Here is a 20,475-nt window from a genome sequence, read left to right on the forward strand (position 1 = left end):
ATATGTATATCTATGGTTGATTCATGTTGATGTATGGCAGAAACTAACGCAATATTGCTAAGCAATTATCCTTCAATTAAATAACTAAAACAACAAAAACAAAACAACCGTGAAGCAAATAAAGATATTTTTTAAACTGCTCCAGTTACAAGCAGCATATGTGCAGAGATACATGCACGTCACTCTGGTCTCCCTTGGGAAACTGTCTACTTGATGTGCTATTCACTTCCCCAAACTGTGGCATCTGATGGATGGCCATGCAGTGTCCTCATCTCATCATGACCCTTAGAAATGATAGTCACTGCCTCAAATCTAACTACAACCTCAATCTGATGAAAATTCAAGGCTCCAGGAATCTGTTCCAAGGTCTTACCTCTCCCTTGCTGTTGACATTCAGAAACTATACCTCTAAAAGGAAGGGTTTCAAAGGAATCCTTTCACAGATGGTATTGCTAAAGGGATTGTAATACAAAAATTGTTTTGTTGATGCTGTGGTGGTGGCTATTGTTTTTGACAGTACAAATATTGGCAGCAAGAAAGTTTTCTAACACTGTCCAAGAAAGGACTCTCAGCATTCACTTAGCCACCCACCCTGATATCTCCAAGTTAACATTTCCCAAAACATGCCACCAGAGCACTGATCCTTCAAGAAAGCCCTAAAAAAGACTCCAAATTCAAATAAATTTAAGAAGTGCCACTTACTACATATACCCCATTTAGAAACTCAAAATGCTTATAACAAGGTAAAGGGGTTTATAAAGTCCCTCAGTAGAGAAAAATATGTTTAACTCTAAACCAAATGTATCTGAAATGCAGAATCTTTGCTTAGAGTAACCTTACTTAATGATCTGTATGATGATAGAACGTATTTTGAGAAATGCTAGTAAAAAACTGCTCAAGCAGAATGAAGTTAGAAAGAAAAGCTTCCATATTAGGAGTTTCTGTGTGTACATGTGTGTGTGCGTGTGTTCTGCAACCCCATGTACTGCCTGCCGGGCTCCTCTGGCCATGGGATTTCCCAGGCAAGAATACTGGAGTGGGTTACCATTTCCTTCTCCAGGGAAACTTCCTGGCCCAGGGATCAAGCTTGCGTCTCCTGCATCGCAGGTAGATTCTGTACCACCTTGCAACCTGTCCCCCAAATCATCTCATCAAATTTCTGCCAAACAGAAATTTTCCCTACATCTCTTCTTAGAGCTTTCACACTATAGGTGAAACACATTTTCTGTTATTTATCCTTCATAGATGTAGAATACTTGATTGTCACTTTCCATGTTAAAAAAAAAAAATCACTACACATCTAAAGAACTTTATTGAGTCATCCATCAGCATAGCCTTGGTTTCTGCCAGGATAAATCCTGAGACTAGGAAGGTTTCTTGGCAGTGGAGAAGCACGTCTGTGTTTAGAAGGATAATTCTCTCAGAGGTGGGGTAATGGACTGAAAGTGGAGAAAACAGCTCTTCAAGGTAAAAATAGAGTTTTCCTCTATTTTTATTTTCCATACTCAGCATATTGTTTGGAACCAATGAATGATCAATAAATTAAAAACTGAATTCTTCAACTTATCATTCCTTCTGGGCTTTTCCTCTCTAGACACACCATCCTTCAGCTACAAATTTATTCTGAAAAAAGTGTTAGTAGCTCAGTCGTATCTGACTCTTTGCCACTCCATGGACTGTAGCCCACACCAGGTTCCTCTGTCCATGGAATTCTCCAGGCAAAAATACTGGGGAGGCTTGCCATTTCTTTCTCCAGGGGATCTTCCCGACCCAGGGATCGAACCCAGGTCTCCTGCACTACAGGCAGATTCTTTACCGTCTGATTTTCTCCTATTTTTATTGTCCATACTCAGCATATTGTTGGAAACCAATGAATGATCAATAAATTAAATACTGACTACTTCAACTTATCATTTCTTCTAGGCTTTTCTTTCCTAAACACACCACCCTGCACCTACAAATTTATTCTGCTTGTCTCTGAATACCTTGTTAGCTTTTAAGACCAGCTTCCATTTCCAACACACGGCTATATATAGGTAGCTGCTAATTGCAGCTAGTCATGCTGCTCAGACCCCTGGCCTCTGCCATGAGACAGACAAAGTGCCTGAGCATCAAGGCTACCACAGGATACCTCCTCTAATTAATTTTCTTCCTCAATGTGTTCTTGGTAACTTTTCCATCCTCAACAACGAGTCTCTTGGTATAACACTATCACAGATTACTCATTCATTCAACAAACATATTACTGCCTTCTTTTATAATCCCTTTGGGCAATATGCTTATAGACAATCACTTAAACAATTTAGCAGTCAATCACTTCCATCTTCTCTGTATTTTCCAGGCACTATTCTAGGCTCTCTGGCATACATCAGTTAGCAAAACCAACCAACCACACAAAACTCTTGCCTTTCCAGAGAGGAAAAAAATTAAGAATCTGGTGAGGGATATCTGAAACGGAGAGTGAGTGGACAAGAAGGGGGATGCAATTCTAAACATGGTGGACAGAGTAAGCCCTGTTGAGAGGGTGGCAGTTAAGCAAAGACTTCAAAAGATGAAGTCAGCTGCAGTATTCACTTCATAGGAAGACATGAGTTCAAGACACAAGAAAAACAATGGGGTGGGACAAGACCATGTAGAATCTTTAGGCCACTATACTGACCACTATGACTTTTACACTGAGAAAAATAAGGAGCCACTGAAAGATGTTAAGTACAAAAAGGGCAGGATCTAATTTGCATTTTAATGAATCATGGTGGTCAGTGTATTGAGAGTAGTATGGATCACTGGCACTAGGGTGGATGCAGGCCAACTAGTTAGGTTATGCCAACAATCTAGGTGAGAGAATGGCTTGGACCCAGAGTGATGGCAGTGAGAAATGGTCAGATTCTGGATATATTTTGAAACAAGAGTTGACCAGATTTATCGATGGGTTGAATATGATATTAGAGAGTGAGACAGAGAGGCAACAAGAAAACCCCAAGAATTTTGGCTTTGGCAACTAGTAGAATGTACAGAGGTGGAAAATTGTCAGGGAAACAATGAACAAGTCAGTTCAGGAGTTGAATTTCAGAATGTTGGTTTGAAATGCCATGTGGAAATGCATTTATACAGCAATTTCCTTGCTGAACAACCCCAGGTATCATATATATTATTTCACTTATTACATTTTAGATGAGAAAAAAAGTTTGAAGACCCTTTGTCGACACTTTAATGTGTAATAATGTAAATATAGAAATGCAGAAGCTCATATGACAAACTTGTTTTCCTCCTCATACCCTGTGCCGCCTCTTTAGGCGAAGCATGTGCAAAAGTAAGGCATTTTAGTTTCATTTATTTATTTTTTTAATGGGGTGAGTGATTCTCCCCAGGTTGCATTTATCATTTTGCGATCCCTTTATAAGTTCCTTGTGCATAGAACTTGGAGCAAACCACCTACAGAATCTGGCTATCAGTCACTTCAGCCTCCTTTCTATCTTCTAATACAGAAAAGCTATTCCCAATGGGTTTTCTGTTTAGAGAAACTTACTTTAGCTGCCTTTATCTCAGGTCATCCTAATTACATATTTCATGGTTTTCTTCAAACAGTATGGAAAGGGTAGGCTCCTTTAAACAGAAATGTCATGTTCTCAATGGAAATAATAAGGACAGAATGACTCCAGGAGTTACAAAAATGTCTTTTGACCTTTTTAAGTGTTTAAAACAATCAGAAGTATTGCAAGGCTAGGTGGTAATAAATTGCTTTTATGGCAGTATGAATCATTAAGTTAAAAGAAATAATAGGATGTGTTAAAAATTAAGATTATCACTTAAAAGGTGACAATTATTCTGAGTAAAAGCAAATAATAATATAGACTATAAAATCGTGCTGAGAATCATAAAGCATACAATCAAGAAAAATAAAACTGTTACTGATGTCTGAAACTCCTTTTCCCCATTACACAACTATCTAGTTCTTTCATTAATAATGTCAGTGAGGTTTCAAACTAAGGTGTAAACATCAGAGGAGTGAGAAAGTCACTTTCTTATTAAAGAGTGTGACTTGTGAAAATGTAACTGCCCTGTGAAGGCAAAGAATAAAACAAATTATTTAATGATATGAAAAAACTCCTGTCAGGCCGAATCAAAAGCCAAGCAGAGCATTACAACCAAACTGTTTCCTACAGTTTGGTTGTAGGAAAACTCTGCACACGGTTCAGATACACCACAAAGAGAAATGACTTCCCAGGTGAGGTACTAAGAATGGACAACCAAGCATGCCTTGGGAAGACTTTGCACAGGGATCTCTGATTTTCAGGTAGCCACTGAATAAAATCTTGCATTTCCAAAGGCTATTTTGTTTCAGTACCCAGGAATGAGTGGAATGGAGACATCTAGCAATGACAGTAACAGGTTTTAAAACAACAATAAAAGAAAATGATTCTTTTCTTATTATCTTGCCTATTCTGGTAAACTTTCAAATATCTTTAAAATCGATAATATTTCTATAATTTGGAGGTTTAGGTGATGACTCCAATGCTCATTTGTAAATAACTTGGTGATATTTGTCACTATTTTCTTTCTCTTGATTAATATTCATTTTTTTAACTAAGTAGTTTTATGTTAGGATTCTGTCTTTCTATTAGATTTGAAAATACCTACTTCCAAATTCTAAAATATGCTTAATCATGAAAAATCTTCAAGTATGTTACTACTATTAGATCTCAGGCCAAGAATTTGACCTGTTACCTAGGATGGGGGAAAAGGGGGGAGTGGGAGAGCAGGATCAATCTGTGGTAGTACTATAAATATTTTTGAAGATCTAAAGTGTAATTGTAAGTTGAAATATATATAATTTTTAAAAAGCAGTCAACTGGGCTTACATTTTGTTCAAATCTGATTATTCCTGCAAAATGGAAATAAGAGCCCTGATTGTGCTCCTGACTTTGAACTGTGACAATTTCTAGATGATGATAATGGTGATGATGATGACAAAGAAAAAAAAAAAACAACTGCCAGGTACTCAGTGTCCCCCACGTGCCGGCCACTGTGCTGAGTGTCCAGCATGGCTTGCCCTGGTTCAACCTCACAATGGCTTGACACTACGGTGTAAGAACAGGGCTAAACAAGGTGAGCTCACAGTGGGCAGGGCCACAGCCTGGCCTGACTCAGGTCAGCACTAATCACTGTAGTCTGCAGCCTTCTCTCATCCCAGCCCTGGGACTCTGGGTCTGGAACTTGGGGCAGTACTCCTCCATATCTGGGCTGCCTCCAACCTGGAGGGGACTAGCTCCCACTTGAAGATGGTCATTATGAATTTAGCTTAGACTACCAGATGAAATTATAATGACTGAACATAAGTCACAACTTGTATCATATATGGCAAAGCAGTGATGTAAAAGCATGTGGGAAGAGGCAGCAGCAATGGATCTATGAATGTGTTTCATTTTAAAACAAGGTGCAGATTCAACTTCTCTACTTTCCAACATCACATCTGAGGAAGCGGTAAACTAATTCCAACTTTCATCAGAAAAGTGGTAGAAGCTGAAATCTGAGCTTTAGATCACGGTCAAAATTGACTACAAGTACTGACTTGAACAACTTTCGCTAGGTGAGGTGAGGGACAGGGAGGCCTGGCGTGCTGCAGTCCACGGGGTCACAAAGGGTCAGACGGGACTGGGCGACTGAACAACAGCAGACTTGGAAAACTGTGACCCAAGTAGCAGGCTGTTATCACTACAGGCAAAAAGAGGCAAGTGGAGAAGTCAGCTGAGGGCAGTAAGAGGAGGCTGGATCAACTAGGCTGGCCAAATTTGAGACAGGGAGACCTCTCAGACAATGGCTGCCCTGAAGTATTGGTGGTCACACACAGATGGACCGCGGCAAGACGCCACAGGGCCTCTTCTCTCAGCGCCTGCAGGGGACCCTGAGCAGGACAAACCAGGCTGGAAAGATTGGACCTGTAATAGTATGAGGAGGACTCTCATAAACTGAGGACAGAAAAAGGATGGAGAACGTGAAGTTCTGAAAACTTCAGAGAATGGGAACGGAAAGGAGAAATGTAGGCCAGAAGAAAAGGAAAATACCCATCAATATTGGCACAGAACCATTCACCATTAACTGCAATCTTCATTCCTCAAGTTCAATTTTATTTTACCATTTGGAATATTAAAACATGATATTTATTTTACCAGGCTTCATAATGGCTATTCTGGAATTTAAAAGAGTTATTTCACAGTGATCTATATGACACAATAATACCTTAACATACTGTTTGGCTAAGCTAAATGAAAACTAACTTCCAGAAATCTGAAAGCACGTTTTAGTTCAACCATGTGAATCTACAGTAGTATACCAGGGGTCAGCTAATTTATGCAACAATGGTGGAGTAGAATAGTTGTGACAGACTATATGACAAAGCCTCAAATATTTATACCTAGTTCTTTGGCAAAAAGAGAGAAAAGTTTGCCATTTCCTCTTGCTCTGTCATACTGTATTATATTTATTCTCATAAGTTACTCCTGTTCCAAGTACTTTGGGGAATAAGGCAAGAATGTCAATGAGAAAATAATCACTTTCCAATCTTCCTTCCTTGTTGACATGTGTGGGGGGTTTAATAAAAGAGAGATCTTCTGTTTGTCCATCGGCTTGCTCTTTCACTGAGTATATTGATGGGGCCTGTGGTAACACTAGCATCAATTCAGTTCAGTTCAGATCAATCACTCAGTCATGTTCAACTCTTTGCAACCCCGTGGACTGCAGCATGCCAGGCCTCCCTGTCCATCACCAGCTCCCAGAGCTTACTCAAACTCATGTCCATTGAGTCAGTGATGCCAACGACCATCTCATCCTCTGTCATCTCTTTCTCCTTCCGCCTTCAATCTTTCCCAGCAACAGAATCTTTTTAAATGAGTCAGCTCTTCGCATCAGGTGGCCAGAGTATTGGAGTTTCAGCTTCAGCATCAGTCCTTCCAATGAATATTCAGGACTGATTTCCTTTAAGATGGACAGGTTGGATCTCCTACCTGTCCTGTCCAAGGGACTCTCAAGAGTCTTCTCCAACACCACAGTTCAAAAGCATCAATTCTTCAGTGCTCAGTTTTCTTTATAGTCCAACTCTCACATCCATACATGACTCCTGGAAAAACCATAGCTTTGACTAGATAGACCTTTGTTGGCAAAGTAATATCTCTGCTTTTTAATATGCTGCCTAGGTTGGTCATAACTTTTCTTCCAAGGAGCAAGAATCTCTTAATTTCATGGCTGCAGTCACCATCTGCAGTGATTTTGGAGCCCCAAAATAAAGTCTATCACTGTTTCCATTGTTTCCCCATCTATTTGCCATGAAGTGATGGGACCTGATGCTATGATCTTAGTTTTCTGAATGTTGAGTTTTAAGCCAACTTTTTCACTCTCCTCTTTCATATTCATCAAGAGGCTCTTTAGTTCTTCTTCCCTTTCTGCCATAAGAGTGATGTCATCTGCATATCTGAGGTTATCAATATTCCTCTTTTTTTTTTCCATTTATTTTTATTAGTTGGAGGCTAATTACTTTACATCATTACAGTAGTTTTTGTCATACATTGAAATGAATTAGCCATGGATTTACATGTATTCCCCATCCCGGTCCCCCCTCCCACCTCCCTCTCCACCCGATCCCTCTGGGTCTTCCCAGTGCACCAGGCCCACGCACTTGTCTCATGCACCCAACCTGGGCTGGAGATCTGTTTCACCCTAGATAATATACATGTTTCAAGGCTGTTCTCTTGAAACATCCCACCCTCGCCTTCTCCCAGAGTCCACAAGTCTGTTCTATACATCTGAGTCTCTTGATTACAGCTTGTGCTTCATCCAGCCCAGCATTTCTAATGATGTACTCTGCATATAAGTTAAATAAGCAGAGTGACAATATACAGTCTTGACGTACTCCTTTCCCGATTTGGAACCAGTCTATTGTTCCATGTTTGGTTCTAACTGTTGCTTCCTGACCTGCATACAGATTTCTTAGGAGGCAGGTCAGGTGGTCTGGTATTCCCATCTCTTTAAGAATTTTCCAGTTTGCTGTGATCCACAGAGCCAAAGGCTTTGGCATAGTCAATAAAGCAGAAGTAGGTTTTTTTTTTCTGGAACTCTCTTGCTTTTTTCGATGACCCAGTGGGTGTTGGCAATTGGATCTCTGGTTCCTCTGCTTTTTCTAAACCCAGCTTGAACATCTGGAAGTTCACGGTTCACGTATTACTGAAGCCTGGCTTGGAGAATTTTGAGCATTACTTTGCTAGCGTGGCTATTCAAGAGCAAGGTTAGAAACGGGCATGAAGGGAGATCCCAGAAATCCCACAGCTGCCTCCCAGAGAACCCCACCTAGCCCCACCTTTCCATTTCCATCAAGTCATCACTAGTGGTCACCTTCACAGGGCAGGCTGCACATTCATTCCCAGGCAAACCTGAGAATCTGACTGGTTTTCAAGGCCCAGAGATACAGCCAGTGATTTGTGCTTGTCTCAAGAGAGTGATGTGGAAGACTATGAATGGAAAACCTGGGACAAAGCTGTGATCCCTACTGAAAATGAAAACAAAACAACCAAACAAAACCAATCCTTAAAAACTCATACCTGAGGGAGGAGACTTCCCTGCTTAATGTGTGTTCTCAAAGCACACCTTTTTGTTGAGGTCATTATTAGGAAAGCTGGCTATCATTAACTTCCCTCTTTTTTCCCTTAGGTTTTAACTTTTACAAGCATCCTCATTATTATAAAATATACAAAAACTTAACATCTCAAGATTCCTTCTGAAAATGTAATGGAGAATCAATAGCATAAATTATTCTTTAATATAATTTAGTGGTGTTTCCTCTGTAACATGAAAGGACATGGGAAAGGACAAGCCTAAAGAGCAGGACCGATGGTATTAACTCCTTTAAACAATCCAAATTAATCCAAACTTTCCTGATCTATGTCACTATTTATTACAAGTCAATAATCTGATGCACAATCTGTAAGAAAAAACTAAGTACATTTTCGGCCTATTCTCCTGGTATACAGACACACTAATCACAGGTGAGAATGGAATAACCAGCCTTCATGTCTTAAGCGCTCTTAATCTCTACTGTACACACCTTCCAACAGAGTGAGTATCCTCATCACAATGAGTGAGAGCAAATTAGTTCATTTTAAAAGTCATTGTTAAAAAGAATTCAATCCAATAATGAATTTTTCGATTGTTCTCTACATTAGGGAATATGGACCCAGATGCATTCCTCATGAACAAAGGGTGTAAATAGGAAAAGGTGATGGAAAGACACAGAATAAGATGAAGTTCATATTTAAACTCTCAGACAAAAGAAAGCTCTTTTATGATGAATAATAAGAGACTTCCTGAGGTCTTACATTTCTTATGCCATAAAAATGGGACAAATTAGAAACAATCTTTAAACCTTTAGATTCTGAGCCCTAGTTCTCCCACTCAACCCTAGACAAGAGCTTGTCAAAATTCAAACATCTGAGACGAACCAATTTGCAAAGTAGAAATAGAGACATAGATGTTGAGAATAAACGTGTGGATACCAAGGGGGGAAAGGGGAGGTGGGATGAATTGGGAGATTGGGATTGACATGTATACACTACTAACACTATGTTTAAAATAGATAACCAGTGAGAACCTACGACACTGCTCGGGGAACTCTACTTAGTGCTCGGCGGTGACCTAAATGGGAAGGAACTCTAAAAAGAGAGCATATATGCACATGTATAACTGATTCACTTTGTTGCACAGCAGAAACATCACACTATAAAACAATGATATTCCAATAACAACAACAAAAAAATTCTAACATAGGAGCTCTGAGTTCCTTTACCTACAGGGACACTCCAACTGGCTGTGGAAGTGGCCTGGAAAGGCCTCCAATTTATAATGATGTGCAACTTAACTTACTTGCATGAGAGAGAATTTGCTTTTGCTTTCAATAAGTGCAAGAAATGTGCAAGGACAAATATTCAAAGCAGGCCTGCAGAGAGTGGGACTCTGGTTGTGAATGGGGGCTGGGAAATAATGGCTGTTTTATTTCTTAACATGTGGTACTTTGTAGCTTTGTAATGTCAACACGTTTTCCAGAAAAATTCATTAAGTGTAAATACAACTGTAACAGGGTAGGTTATGTCCCCCTCCTCCAGTGTCCTGGTTGATGACAAGGTAAGACAAAAGAAGTGATGTTGGTAAACTGGAGGAGAAAAAAGAGCGTAAGCATATATATTGCCCCAAAGTTATACCCTCCCCCTAAAACTGGTTAATAAATATTAGCAAAAGAAATTTGTGTATGTCTTACACATGCATTGTGGATGCTAAAATTGCCCTTTAACTTCAGCCCTCGCCTCCTGCCTTCCACAAACACACACACACACACGCACACACCATCATCTCCTTGAAATCATCTCATTTGGCTCGACTTCAGCCCACTTTGCTACAGTTATGTCAGCCTCCCTGCTGCTCTGTAAACTCTCTAGTACTTTCCTGACTCAGGGCCTTGGCACTTGCTTTCCTACTACTTGAAATAATCCTCCCCAAGCAACCAAATGGCCCATTCCTTCACTTCCTTTATGTCTCTGCTCAAGTGTCATAACATCTGTGAGCTCAACCCTGACCTCCTCACAGCCCCTACCGATGCCTGGCACGTAACGACAAATTTCAAGTGATTAAGTGTAAGCTCCATGTAGGCAAGACCTTCATTCTGTTTACTGCTGTAATCCTGGCAAAAAGTAGATATTCAATCAACATTATGAGAATTAAAGAGGAAGAAGTAGTGAGGCTAAAGAGAACATACTCTCCTCTGAGTATAAGTCAGGGTGGATTTTGTATGATTGAGAATCAAACAAAGGTAAAAATAAAAGAAATATTTTCCATGATTCCCAGGACTCAATGTCTATGTTTGTTTATCCAAGCATTTTCCCCCTAGTAATGTATCATATGGACTTATTATCTCAAAATTTAAAGAAATAGTCAGGAATTATAAAATAATTTCAATACAGTAATATAGTACACGCATCATTTGGAAATATTCTAGGTGGAGAGAGTTGGGTTTATTTTGCTGATATTAATGCAAACATTTCATCCACTGTTCCTTTTTAGCACAGAAGGATATCTGTAAGTAGTACCTCTATTTTGATAAAATCTTGGTTCTACTGCTTAGTGTCATGAGTCAAAGCCCTGAGGATCATATCCTTAGTAACTGATCATCACATAGAATAAACAGGATTATCCCCACTTCAAGAAGTTACTAACTAGCAGGACAATCTGACTTTTAAGACCTTCCAGTGTGTAAGTAGATCAAGAGCAGAGAGGCCAGGCCACATAAACACAAGCTAGATGCCAAACCTCTGACTTCAAGCTCTGAAAGAAGAAAATGTAGAAAGTGCAAGTAGCCTCCAAGAATTGCCCGAGGCTTTAGTTATGTCTGCAAAGAATTTTCAAGATGAAAGCCATCACAGAAGAGCTAAATCTTACTATCACCACAGCTGGACTGCTTTGCTAATATTTTTCCTAATGCAAGAAAGTGACTTTGGAACAAATTCCATGAAAAAAAGGACTAATAGTCTTGCAACAGAGAAGCTTCTACTCACTTATGATGTTATCAAAGACACCCTGGGGACAGCCAAGGCTTGCCTGTGTGTAGGGCTCTATTGCCATCATGAAGGTGCATCTTTAACATAATGTGATCAAGGCGGCAGCCTGTGGGCATGCAACACTCCTTTTAATTAGTTAGGAGGGAGCCAAGAAAAACCCTTCCTGACATACCGGTCCAGCACTCCACTATATTTGCTCCTGCAGATCAATACCAATATAGCAGGCATGTCAAACCACAAGGAAAGGCTGACTCTAATAAAACAAACCTTATATTGACCCCCTAACACTTCATACTGGTATTGAGTATGGTCTTTTTATAGGCTTTAGATATAAAGCCTAAAAAAGAAAAAAGAAAAAAAAGAAAAAGATTCTGCCTACCAAAATATAAATAGAGTTGCTAACTTTTATGGTTCTATTCATTTAGATAACAATAAAATTTAGATAATAAATTTTGAAGATAGCAACTCTTAGTGTTAGAAACATGGCATTAAACAAAATAGAAAATAATTTCTGTTCTCAGGGAGTTTACTACTCTAATTGGCAGAAACACATTATATAAAATCACAAAATTATATAACATTTTAGAAATTGGAAGTATAGTGAAGAAAAAGTTTAGTGAAAGGGAGATAAGATGTGGAGTAGAGGGTATATGTTGGCATTTTAAACAGAGTAGTTATGGTACCACGAAGGAAAAATTTGTGCTCATATAAAAAATAAACTCAAAATGGATTAATAACCTAAATATCAGAGCTAAAACTTATGAAACTTTTAGAAGAGAACAAAGTCAGAAATCTTTATGACCTCAAATGTGATAACTGAGTTTTAGATTTAACACCAAAAGTAATGAATAACAAAAGAAAGCAATCAGACTTCATTAAATTAAAAAAACTTTTGTGCATTAAAGGACATTATTAACAATGTGAAATGACAACCTAAAGAATGGGAGAAAATATTTCCAAATCATCTATCTGTTGGGAATTTACTATTCTGAATTCTTATGACTCAACATCAAAAAGACAACCCAATTAAAAAAAAAAAAAAAGACCAAAGGATTTGAATAGACATTTCTCCAAAAAAAGATACACAGATGGCCAATAAGCAAGTGAAAAGATGTTCATCACTGATCATTAAGGAAATGCAAATCAGAGCTATTGGGAGATACTTCTTCATGCCCACCATACTTTAAACAAAATAATACAAAATCCAATATTATTCAGCCATAAAAGGAACAGAGTATTGATACACACTATAATTAGCATGAATTTCAAAAACACTATGCCAAGTGAAAGAAGTCAGACATAAAAGGTTACATATTATATTTTTGCAGTTATTGTATAATTTATTTCATATCCAGAATATGCAAATCCATAGAGACAGAAAGCAGATTAGAGGTTACCAGGTGATGGGGTATGGAGAATTGGGAGTTATTACTTAATATGCATGGGTGTTTTTAATGAAGTTATGAAAGAGCTCTGAAATAGAGCAGTGAAGTATTCAAGACTGTGAACACACTAAGTACCACAATACTGTGTACTTTAGAACGGTTAAATACATGTCATGCAAGTTTCACCTCAAATGAAAAAATAAAGACTTTTTTTTAGGATCACATAGTATGTTTTATATTTTACTTTCAGTTACATATTCATTTCAATCTTTAATCTAGTTGCAACATTTTAGTGTTTTTTTAACATAGCTTTATTGATACAATTCACATACAATAGAATCTACCCATTTTATACGTATATTCTGGTGAGTTTGGGCAAATGTATGTAGTTCAACAACCACAACAGTCAAATTTTAGAAAGCATTCAACACCCCAACAGTTCCTTCAAAAGTTATGGTCAATCCCCAAACCCAGGTTTTTTGTCATTATAATTCTGCCTTTTCTAGACATACAAAACTCTAGGAAAGGTAAAATTATAATGACAGACATTTCACATGAATGGAATTAAACAGTATGTGATCTTATATGCCAGGTTCCTTTCACTTAGTATTTGAGGTTCATTTATGTTAATTTATGCATCAGTACATTATTTGTTCCTTTAAAATTTTCAATAATTTACTGCATTAAGTTTATCCATTTACAAAGTAAAGTCATTAGATTATTTTTATTTTTCAGTTAGTACAAATAATGCTTCTATGAATACTTACTTGTAAGACTTTTGTATAGACAGAAGTTTCCATCTCCTTTTAGTAAATACTGAGTAGAATTATCTGTTTTTATGTTTAACTTTTTATTAATAACAAACTGCTGAATATTCCCAAAATGACTGAACCATTTTTCATTTTCACCAGTAATACATGAGGCCTCCAGCTGCTCCCCATTCTTGGCCAACACTTAGTATTGTGAATTTTTTAAATTATAATTATTCTAGAGGATGTAGAGTAGTTCTGTTTGTGGTTTTAATTTGAATTTCCCTAATGACTAATGATGCCAAGCATCCTTCCATGTGCTTATTAACCTTTGTGTATCTTTTCTTGTATAGTATCCATTTGTATCTCTTGAACATTTTAAATGAGCTGTTTTTCTTATTCTTAAATTTTAACAACTCTTTAAATATCCCAGCAAACATTTTCTCCCAATTTGTAGCTTGCCATTTGACTTAATTAACATTATCATTTGAGGAACAAAGCTTTTAACCCTAACGACGTCTAATTTACCAACTTTTAAAAAATAATTTACACTTTATGTATCATAAAAATCTTTGTTGGACCCAAATTCACAAAGATCTTCATCTATTTCCTTTTAGAATCTTTGGTTCTGCTTAACTCCTTTGTTTAGGACTATGCTTCCCTGGTGGCTTAGAGGGTAAAGTGTCTGCCTGCAATGCGGGAGACTTGGGTTCGAAACCTGGGTCAGGAAGATCCCCTAGAGGAGGAAATGGCAACCCACTCAAGTACTCTTGCCTGGAAAATCCCATGGACAGAGAAGCCTGGTTGGCTACAGTCCATGGGGTCACAAAGAGTTGGACACGACTGAGTGACGACACAAGACACGTCATGATTCACTTAAAACTACTTTCTAAATGTATAGTATGAGGTAAGGATTAATTTGGTATTTCAGTATCTGCTATTTAAAAGACTATCCTTTCCCCATTGAATTACCTTAGTAACTGTCAAAAAACAATTAAGCTTGTATGAGTTTACTTACATTTACACTTTGGAATCTGAATTCTATGCCATTTTCTACTGACTCTTTTTTCCTGACTTTGGGTCATACTATCCTATTTCTTTACATGTCCAGTAATCTGATTAAAAACCATATATAGTATGCCATACACTATGCTGTTTTTGCTGTGTGCTCAGTCGCTTAGTAGTGTCCGACTCTTTGCAACCCCATGAATTACAGTCTGCCAGGTTCCTCTGTCCATGAACTCTATTCTAGTCTGCTCTTCTGAAACCTGATGGTTTCCCGTTTTAATATGTGATAAACTTGCCTGGACACAAATTGAAAATCTATAGACAGCTGAAATTTTTTTTTCTTTTTTTTTTTTTGTGACTTTGCTGACTAACCATCTGCCCTCCATACTCATCCATAGCCCTGAGTGAGACAGAGAAATCCTGCGGGTGACCATGCATTAGAGGACATTCAGTTCTAGTAACCACTGGAGCTGTCAGCGTTTATTTTTTTCTTGGGGACCAGTGAATAGCAAGCTCAGTGCCTCCAAAGGCCATGCACTGGAGCTGATTTTGACAAGAATCCTATACCAGGGGCATAGGAAAAACTCAACTAGAGTAAGACTAGAGAGGCCTTGAGGTCTCTGCTGGAGCAGGTGAGGCATCAGTGATGGTAGGGACAGGAGGCAGGCCTGAACTGCTATTCCATCCAGTTTAAAGTTTTCCACAGCCACACCAACACAGTGCTGGGTTGCTATTCTATCTTTGCAGGTGGGATCCTGGGAACTATGAAGTAAAACCACATTTGATTCTGGGTTACCTTTATTTGATGCTTTGTAGTGGATTGGCATAGGTTTTGAGCTCCGTCTCTGCTTATGGTCTTTCCCAGCTGTGTACAATTTGTTCCTGGGCTTGCTAGTTTCCCCTGATCAGCAGTGGGTTGCCCAACATCACAAATGTCTTGTCCCATCACTAGGCTGAGCATGGATATCAGCATCCTGTATCAGGTGCTGGGGGCAAACTGAAGTATACTGACTTTCTTTTGGGTTTCTTTCTTTCTTCTGCCTGAATCTCTGGGGGAGTATCTTTTGTGCCAGCATATCTTTGAGATCAGCCAATGATTTCAACAGAGATCAAACATAGACAACTCCAGCCAGTGAAAGTTCTACCCTCTACCACCCAACCTGTATATGTGCTAAAGAATTCATTCAAATTTGCAGCAAATAAGTAAGCCTTCCCAGGCTTTCAATTTTGCTTGTGCTTTCTAGGGCATCCTATGTGCACTAATTGTTTTTACAGTCATCCATGAATGTGTGGAGAGTGTATCATCTCAGCCCTTCTATAGCTCTCTTGCCTCCTAAACCTCCGCCTTAAATTTTTAGCTGCTCTGCTGTTTTTCCAACCAAATCAGCCACCTTCAGTCAGTAAACCTGTGGATTTTTAACATCTTCTCTGGGGGTATAGGAACATCTTGAAACAAGAAGCATCTTGCCCAAGGCTGTAGCCATTTTTAACAAGTAAATATTTTCGAGTTCTTTGCCATCTTTGATCATTTTTAAATGTTACAGTTAATAATTTTCCATATTCCAATATTTTCCCAAGTTTCCAATAATAAAACTATTAATAAAGCTTTGTAGTAGTATTTTTTGTAATGAGAATCACCCAACCAACTCAGACAGGCATTCATTAATGTAAGTAGAGTCTCAACCATATTTTAAGCACTTACGACTATGTTGTCAATATCTCACTTATCATTACATGAAATAAAACAATTGCATCAAAAAATAGTCAACCACTGAAGGAAAAAAAATTTCTCATTTGTGAACATTAAATTTCAGATCCAATTTCTAAATAGTTCGTGGAAACAATAAAATACATAATTAAGATAGCCTTGATCTCCTAACCCCATTAAAGTCTTCAAAATAAATATTACCTTTCTGGAAAATTTTTAAATATAAAGCTTTTTTTAGACAGAAGGATAAATTCAATTTAGACCCACATTTCCTTGAGGAAAAAAAGCATTACTGAGTATACAGAATCTCTCTTCCAATGCAGTGTTCATTTGAATGTTAAGAAAATTACCTTGAAGGCTGCTAAACAATGAAGACTCAGTAAGGCCATCACAACTGCTAGAAGGATGGTAGCTCCATTCCGTATGTCCCATATGGTCTCTACCAGAGGAATACTGCCCACCTGCCAGTCATAGCACAGGGTAACTGGTGCAAGCAGAAGCCACACGTTGAAGGCCAAGAGGTAGGAATAAGTAAGGAATCTACAAAGAGAAGAAGAATCACTAAAACACAACTCTAGATCCATGACATTCTGAAAACATTCATTCACCATGTTTCTACTGAATAGTCTATGCTAAGAATGTTATAAAAAGAGAAGGTAAGATGGCAGATCATTCATTCATTTAGTCATGAAATTGACCATCCTGGAATACATCTAACAGCTGCTAGTCACTGTGGTAGGTGCTGGCCTTTCACTGATGAAGAATACAGAGATTTCATGACCTATTTTTAAAAATTATCATATAAATACATACATAACAACTGAGATAAATGGTATAAAAGTTTGATGAAAATATATGACATGAAATGCTGCCTCGTTGGGTACAATTCCGTGGGTAAGAGACATTTGGATTGTCTCTTTTTAATAATGCCTCAAATCCTGCACTAGACATGAAAATATTAACGATTTAAAATAGAGTGATCCATTTTGAACCATCTCAAAAAATCAAAATATCTCTAATAGGGAGATAAAGTCTCTCACAAATCAAGGGGCTAACCTTCAAGAGGAGGGACATACAGCTGTCCCTGATAATAAGAATAGCCAGGTGGACCTCAGGAAGGAAAATAATGAATGGAGATATTACTCCCGTTTCCTGACTGTGTCTAGGCAGTAAGGTAAAGCAGAAGGCATCCGAACTGATCCCCTTCCTTTCTGCACAGAGGAAATGGAATTTATTTAAGTTTGTTCAATCTACACAAATCATTAAGTAGTGTTCAAGACCCTCGAGAACTGCAGAACCCCAGCATACAGCAAGCTCCATCCACATCTCTGCACTAAGGGATGACTGAACCCTAGTATGGCTTCCAGCAGCAGAAGACCATGTCCGCAGGATGACCCCAGCCCCTCCATTAAAATGCCAGCCTGAGAAAGACAGATCATCATTGCCTGGAGAATTGACTTCTTTTCTGGCCAAACCATGACAAAAGGCCCCCAACTTCCATTTCCTAGAGTATTTACTGCAAAGCACTTGTGACTGGGGATATGTATCTCCTAAAACTCAGAAGTAGTTCTCAAGGACCTGAGACTTGTTCCTTTAAAATGTGATCACCAGGAGCATGGGGCCTGGCTTCCAGTCTGCTGGAGGACAAAATCCTAACTGATAACTGCCAGCCAGTAGACACAGCCTGAATGCACTTAGAGGATCAGTCCCAGTTTGCAAACTGCCCCTAGCCCCCGACCATTCTCTCTTTAAAATACTTAGTCACCTCTGAGCAAATCAGGATGGAGCTCAGCTCCTGTTCTCAGGAATTACTAAATAAAGTGTGCTCTTACTGCTCTGACTCATGTCTAGCTGGGTTTATCTTTAAAATTCTATATGGAACTAAACCAAAGAGCTAGATAAATCCCTTGTTCTTAAGGAATGTAAAATCCAATACTGAAAACAAGATATATAGAATTAAAGAGTCATGAGGGTGCAGAATGTGAAGAAAAGACCTCCCGTATCACCAGGTCCTTTTAGAGGAAATCTTAAATGGGCCAAATCCAATGCTAAGAGTTAGTTCACCTTAAATTTTCAATTAAGTAGCTCTGGATTAAAATACCCTTCCCAGGCCTTCCCAAAGTATCTCCTTTCCTTCCCTCTTGTTCCAAGGTTGGCAGTGGAAAAATCATTAACAATGATCAGGAGAGGCTCAGCAATAGGGGTTATTCACTGCCTTCACTGTCAAACCCCAGCAGAGAAATGCACTAGATGTTTCAGTGGTGTTTCAAAACTCTCCTCTCTGTTGTTATTTTAAATAAAATATTAATGCACAGACAGTGCAGTATAAGGGACTTCCCTGGTGGCTCAATGCTAAAGAACCCACTTGCCAATGCAGGAGACGTGCGTTCGACCCCTGGGTCGGGAAGATCCCCTGGAGAAGGAAATGGCAACTCCAGTATTCTTGCCTGGGAAATTCCATGGAGAGAGGAGCCTGGTGGGTTACAGTCCATGTGGTTTGATGAAGCCCATGCTTTGTTATTTAACAAAAATACAAACAAAAATTCACCATATCCCATTTAGGTTTGGGCCTATGAGAATGTCAATTCCATAGAAAGATGATTTGGTTACTTAAGGCTTCTTTTCATAGAGATTCTAAGCTGATGTTATTTACTTCTTAGCTCAGTAAAGATTCTTCACGACTTGGCTTTAAAGGAGAATGTTCAACCAACAAGCTTAGCAGGAAAATTATGCAGCTGTGTCACTCAGTTACATTCCGGCTCTTAAGAAATTATTTTAAAAAACAGTATCCCCTTCTTGATGTAATAGATCTAGGCTATGATTATAAATGACAGCTGAAATTATTAGATGAAAAGTTGATGGGTACTGTATAATGGATGATCCGGCTGTATCAGGTGCCTAAAACTTATTAATCAATTTTAAAATCACAGAAAAGGAAACTAACATCTTGATGTCCTCTTGATGGATTATGTGCATCACCATCTATAATACAGTCTTAAAAAAGAAAATTAAACTTAAATATAATCAAGCCCTGTATTACTAGTTTATATCAAATACAGAAAACACCAGAACATGTTAAATTATACCACAAGGAAGCAACACACTAAATTCAGAGTGTTACAGAACAAAATATGGCAGTTTCTTCAACAAATACATTGCAGTGGCAAAGAAAAAATGGGAGAGGGCACAAATAAATAAAAAGACTTATGAGACATATCAAACAAAACGCAGATTTTGTTTAACTGTGAATTCAAACAAACTGCTCTTAAAAATAACTGCTTATGAGACAGACAAAATTGAAATGCTGATGAAACATGTTAATAGGGAATCATTGTTAATTTGTAAGTGTGGTGACAGTACTATAGTTCTATTCTTTAAAGGTTCTTGTCTTTTAGAAATACACATAAAATATACACATTTAAACGGCATGATGACTGGGATTTGCTTCAAAATTATAGACTAAAACCAGGGGGAAGAACTGGGTGGGAATATGAATGAAATAAAATAAGACATGAACTATTATTGTTGAAACTGGATAGTGGGTACGTACAGGTTCTTTACACTATTTTCTCTCCTTTTGTACTTACTTAATATTTTCATAATAAAAATTAATTTTAAGTAGTGGTAAAGGTAACAGAATTGCTGCAGGAATGCTTTCTTATCTTGTATTTGATTGCAACTTGATTATGGAGTAGATGCAAATGCTATGCAGAAACTTTTAATATTCAGGCCACATTTTGCCATTGCCCTGAAAGTTGTGCTCAGTCTCTTATACTTTCTAGATTTGCAATACCATAATGATCAAAAGCAGAGACATTACTTTTCCAACAAAGGTCCATCTGGTCAAGGCTATGGTTTTTCCAGTGGTCATGTATGGATGTGAGAGTTGGACTGTGAAGAAAGCTGAGTGCCAAAGAATTGATGCTTTTGAACTGTGGTGTTGGAGAAGACTCTTGAGAGTCCCTTGGGCTACAAGGAGATCCAACCAGTCCATCCTAAAGGAGATCAGTCCTGGTGTTCATTGGAAGGACTGA

At 38.3% G+C, this 20,475-nt stretch overlaps 1 protein-coding gene across 2 annotated transcripts in view; it reads right to left on the minus strand.

Moving 5' to 3' along the window:
• TMTC1 (transmembrane O-mannosyltransferase targeting cadherins 1) overlaps positions 1-20,475 on the minus strand; it is a 288,889-nt gene that overhangs the window by 118,364 nt on the left and 150,050 nt on the right. For both annotated transcript variants that reach the window (XM_070453869.1, XM_070453868.1), the window contains exon 8: positions 16,792-16,981. In XM_070453869.1, coding sequence (XP_070309970.1) covers positions 16,792-16,981 — 190 coding nt within the window. The remainder of the gene's footprint in view (positions 1-16,791; positions 16,982-20,475) is intronic.

This window comes from Odocoileus virginianus, chromosome 23, assembly GCF_023699985.2.
Source record: "Odocoileus virginianus isolate 20LAN1187 ecotype Illinois chromosome 23, Ovbor_1.2, whole genome shotgun sequence".
In the NCBI taxonomy this organism is placed as follows: domain Eukaryota; kingdom Metazoa; phylum Chordata; class Mammalia; order Artiodactyla; family Cervidae; genus Odocoileus; species Odocoileus virginianus.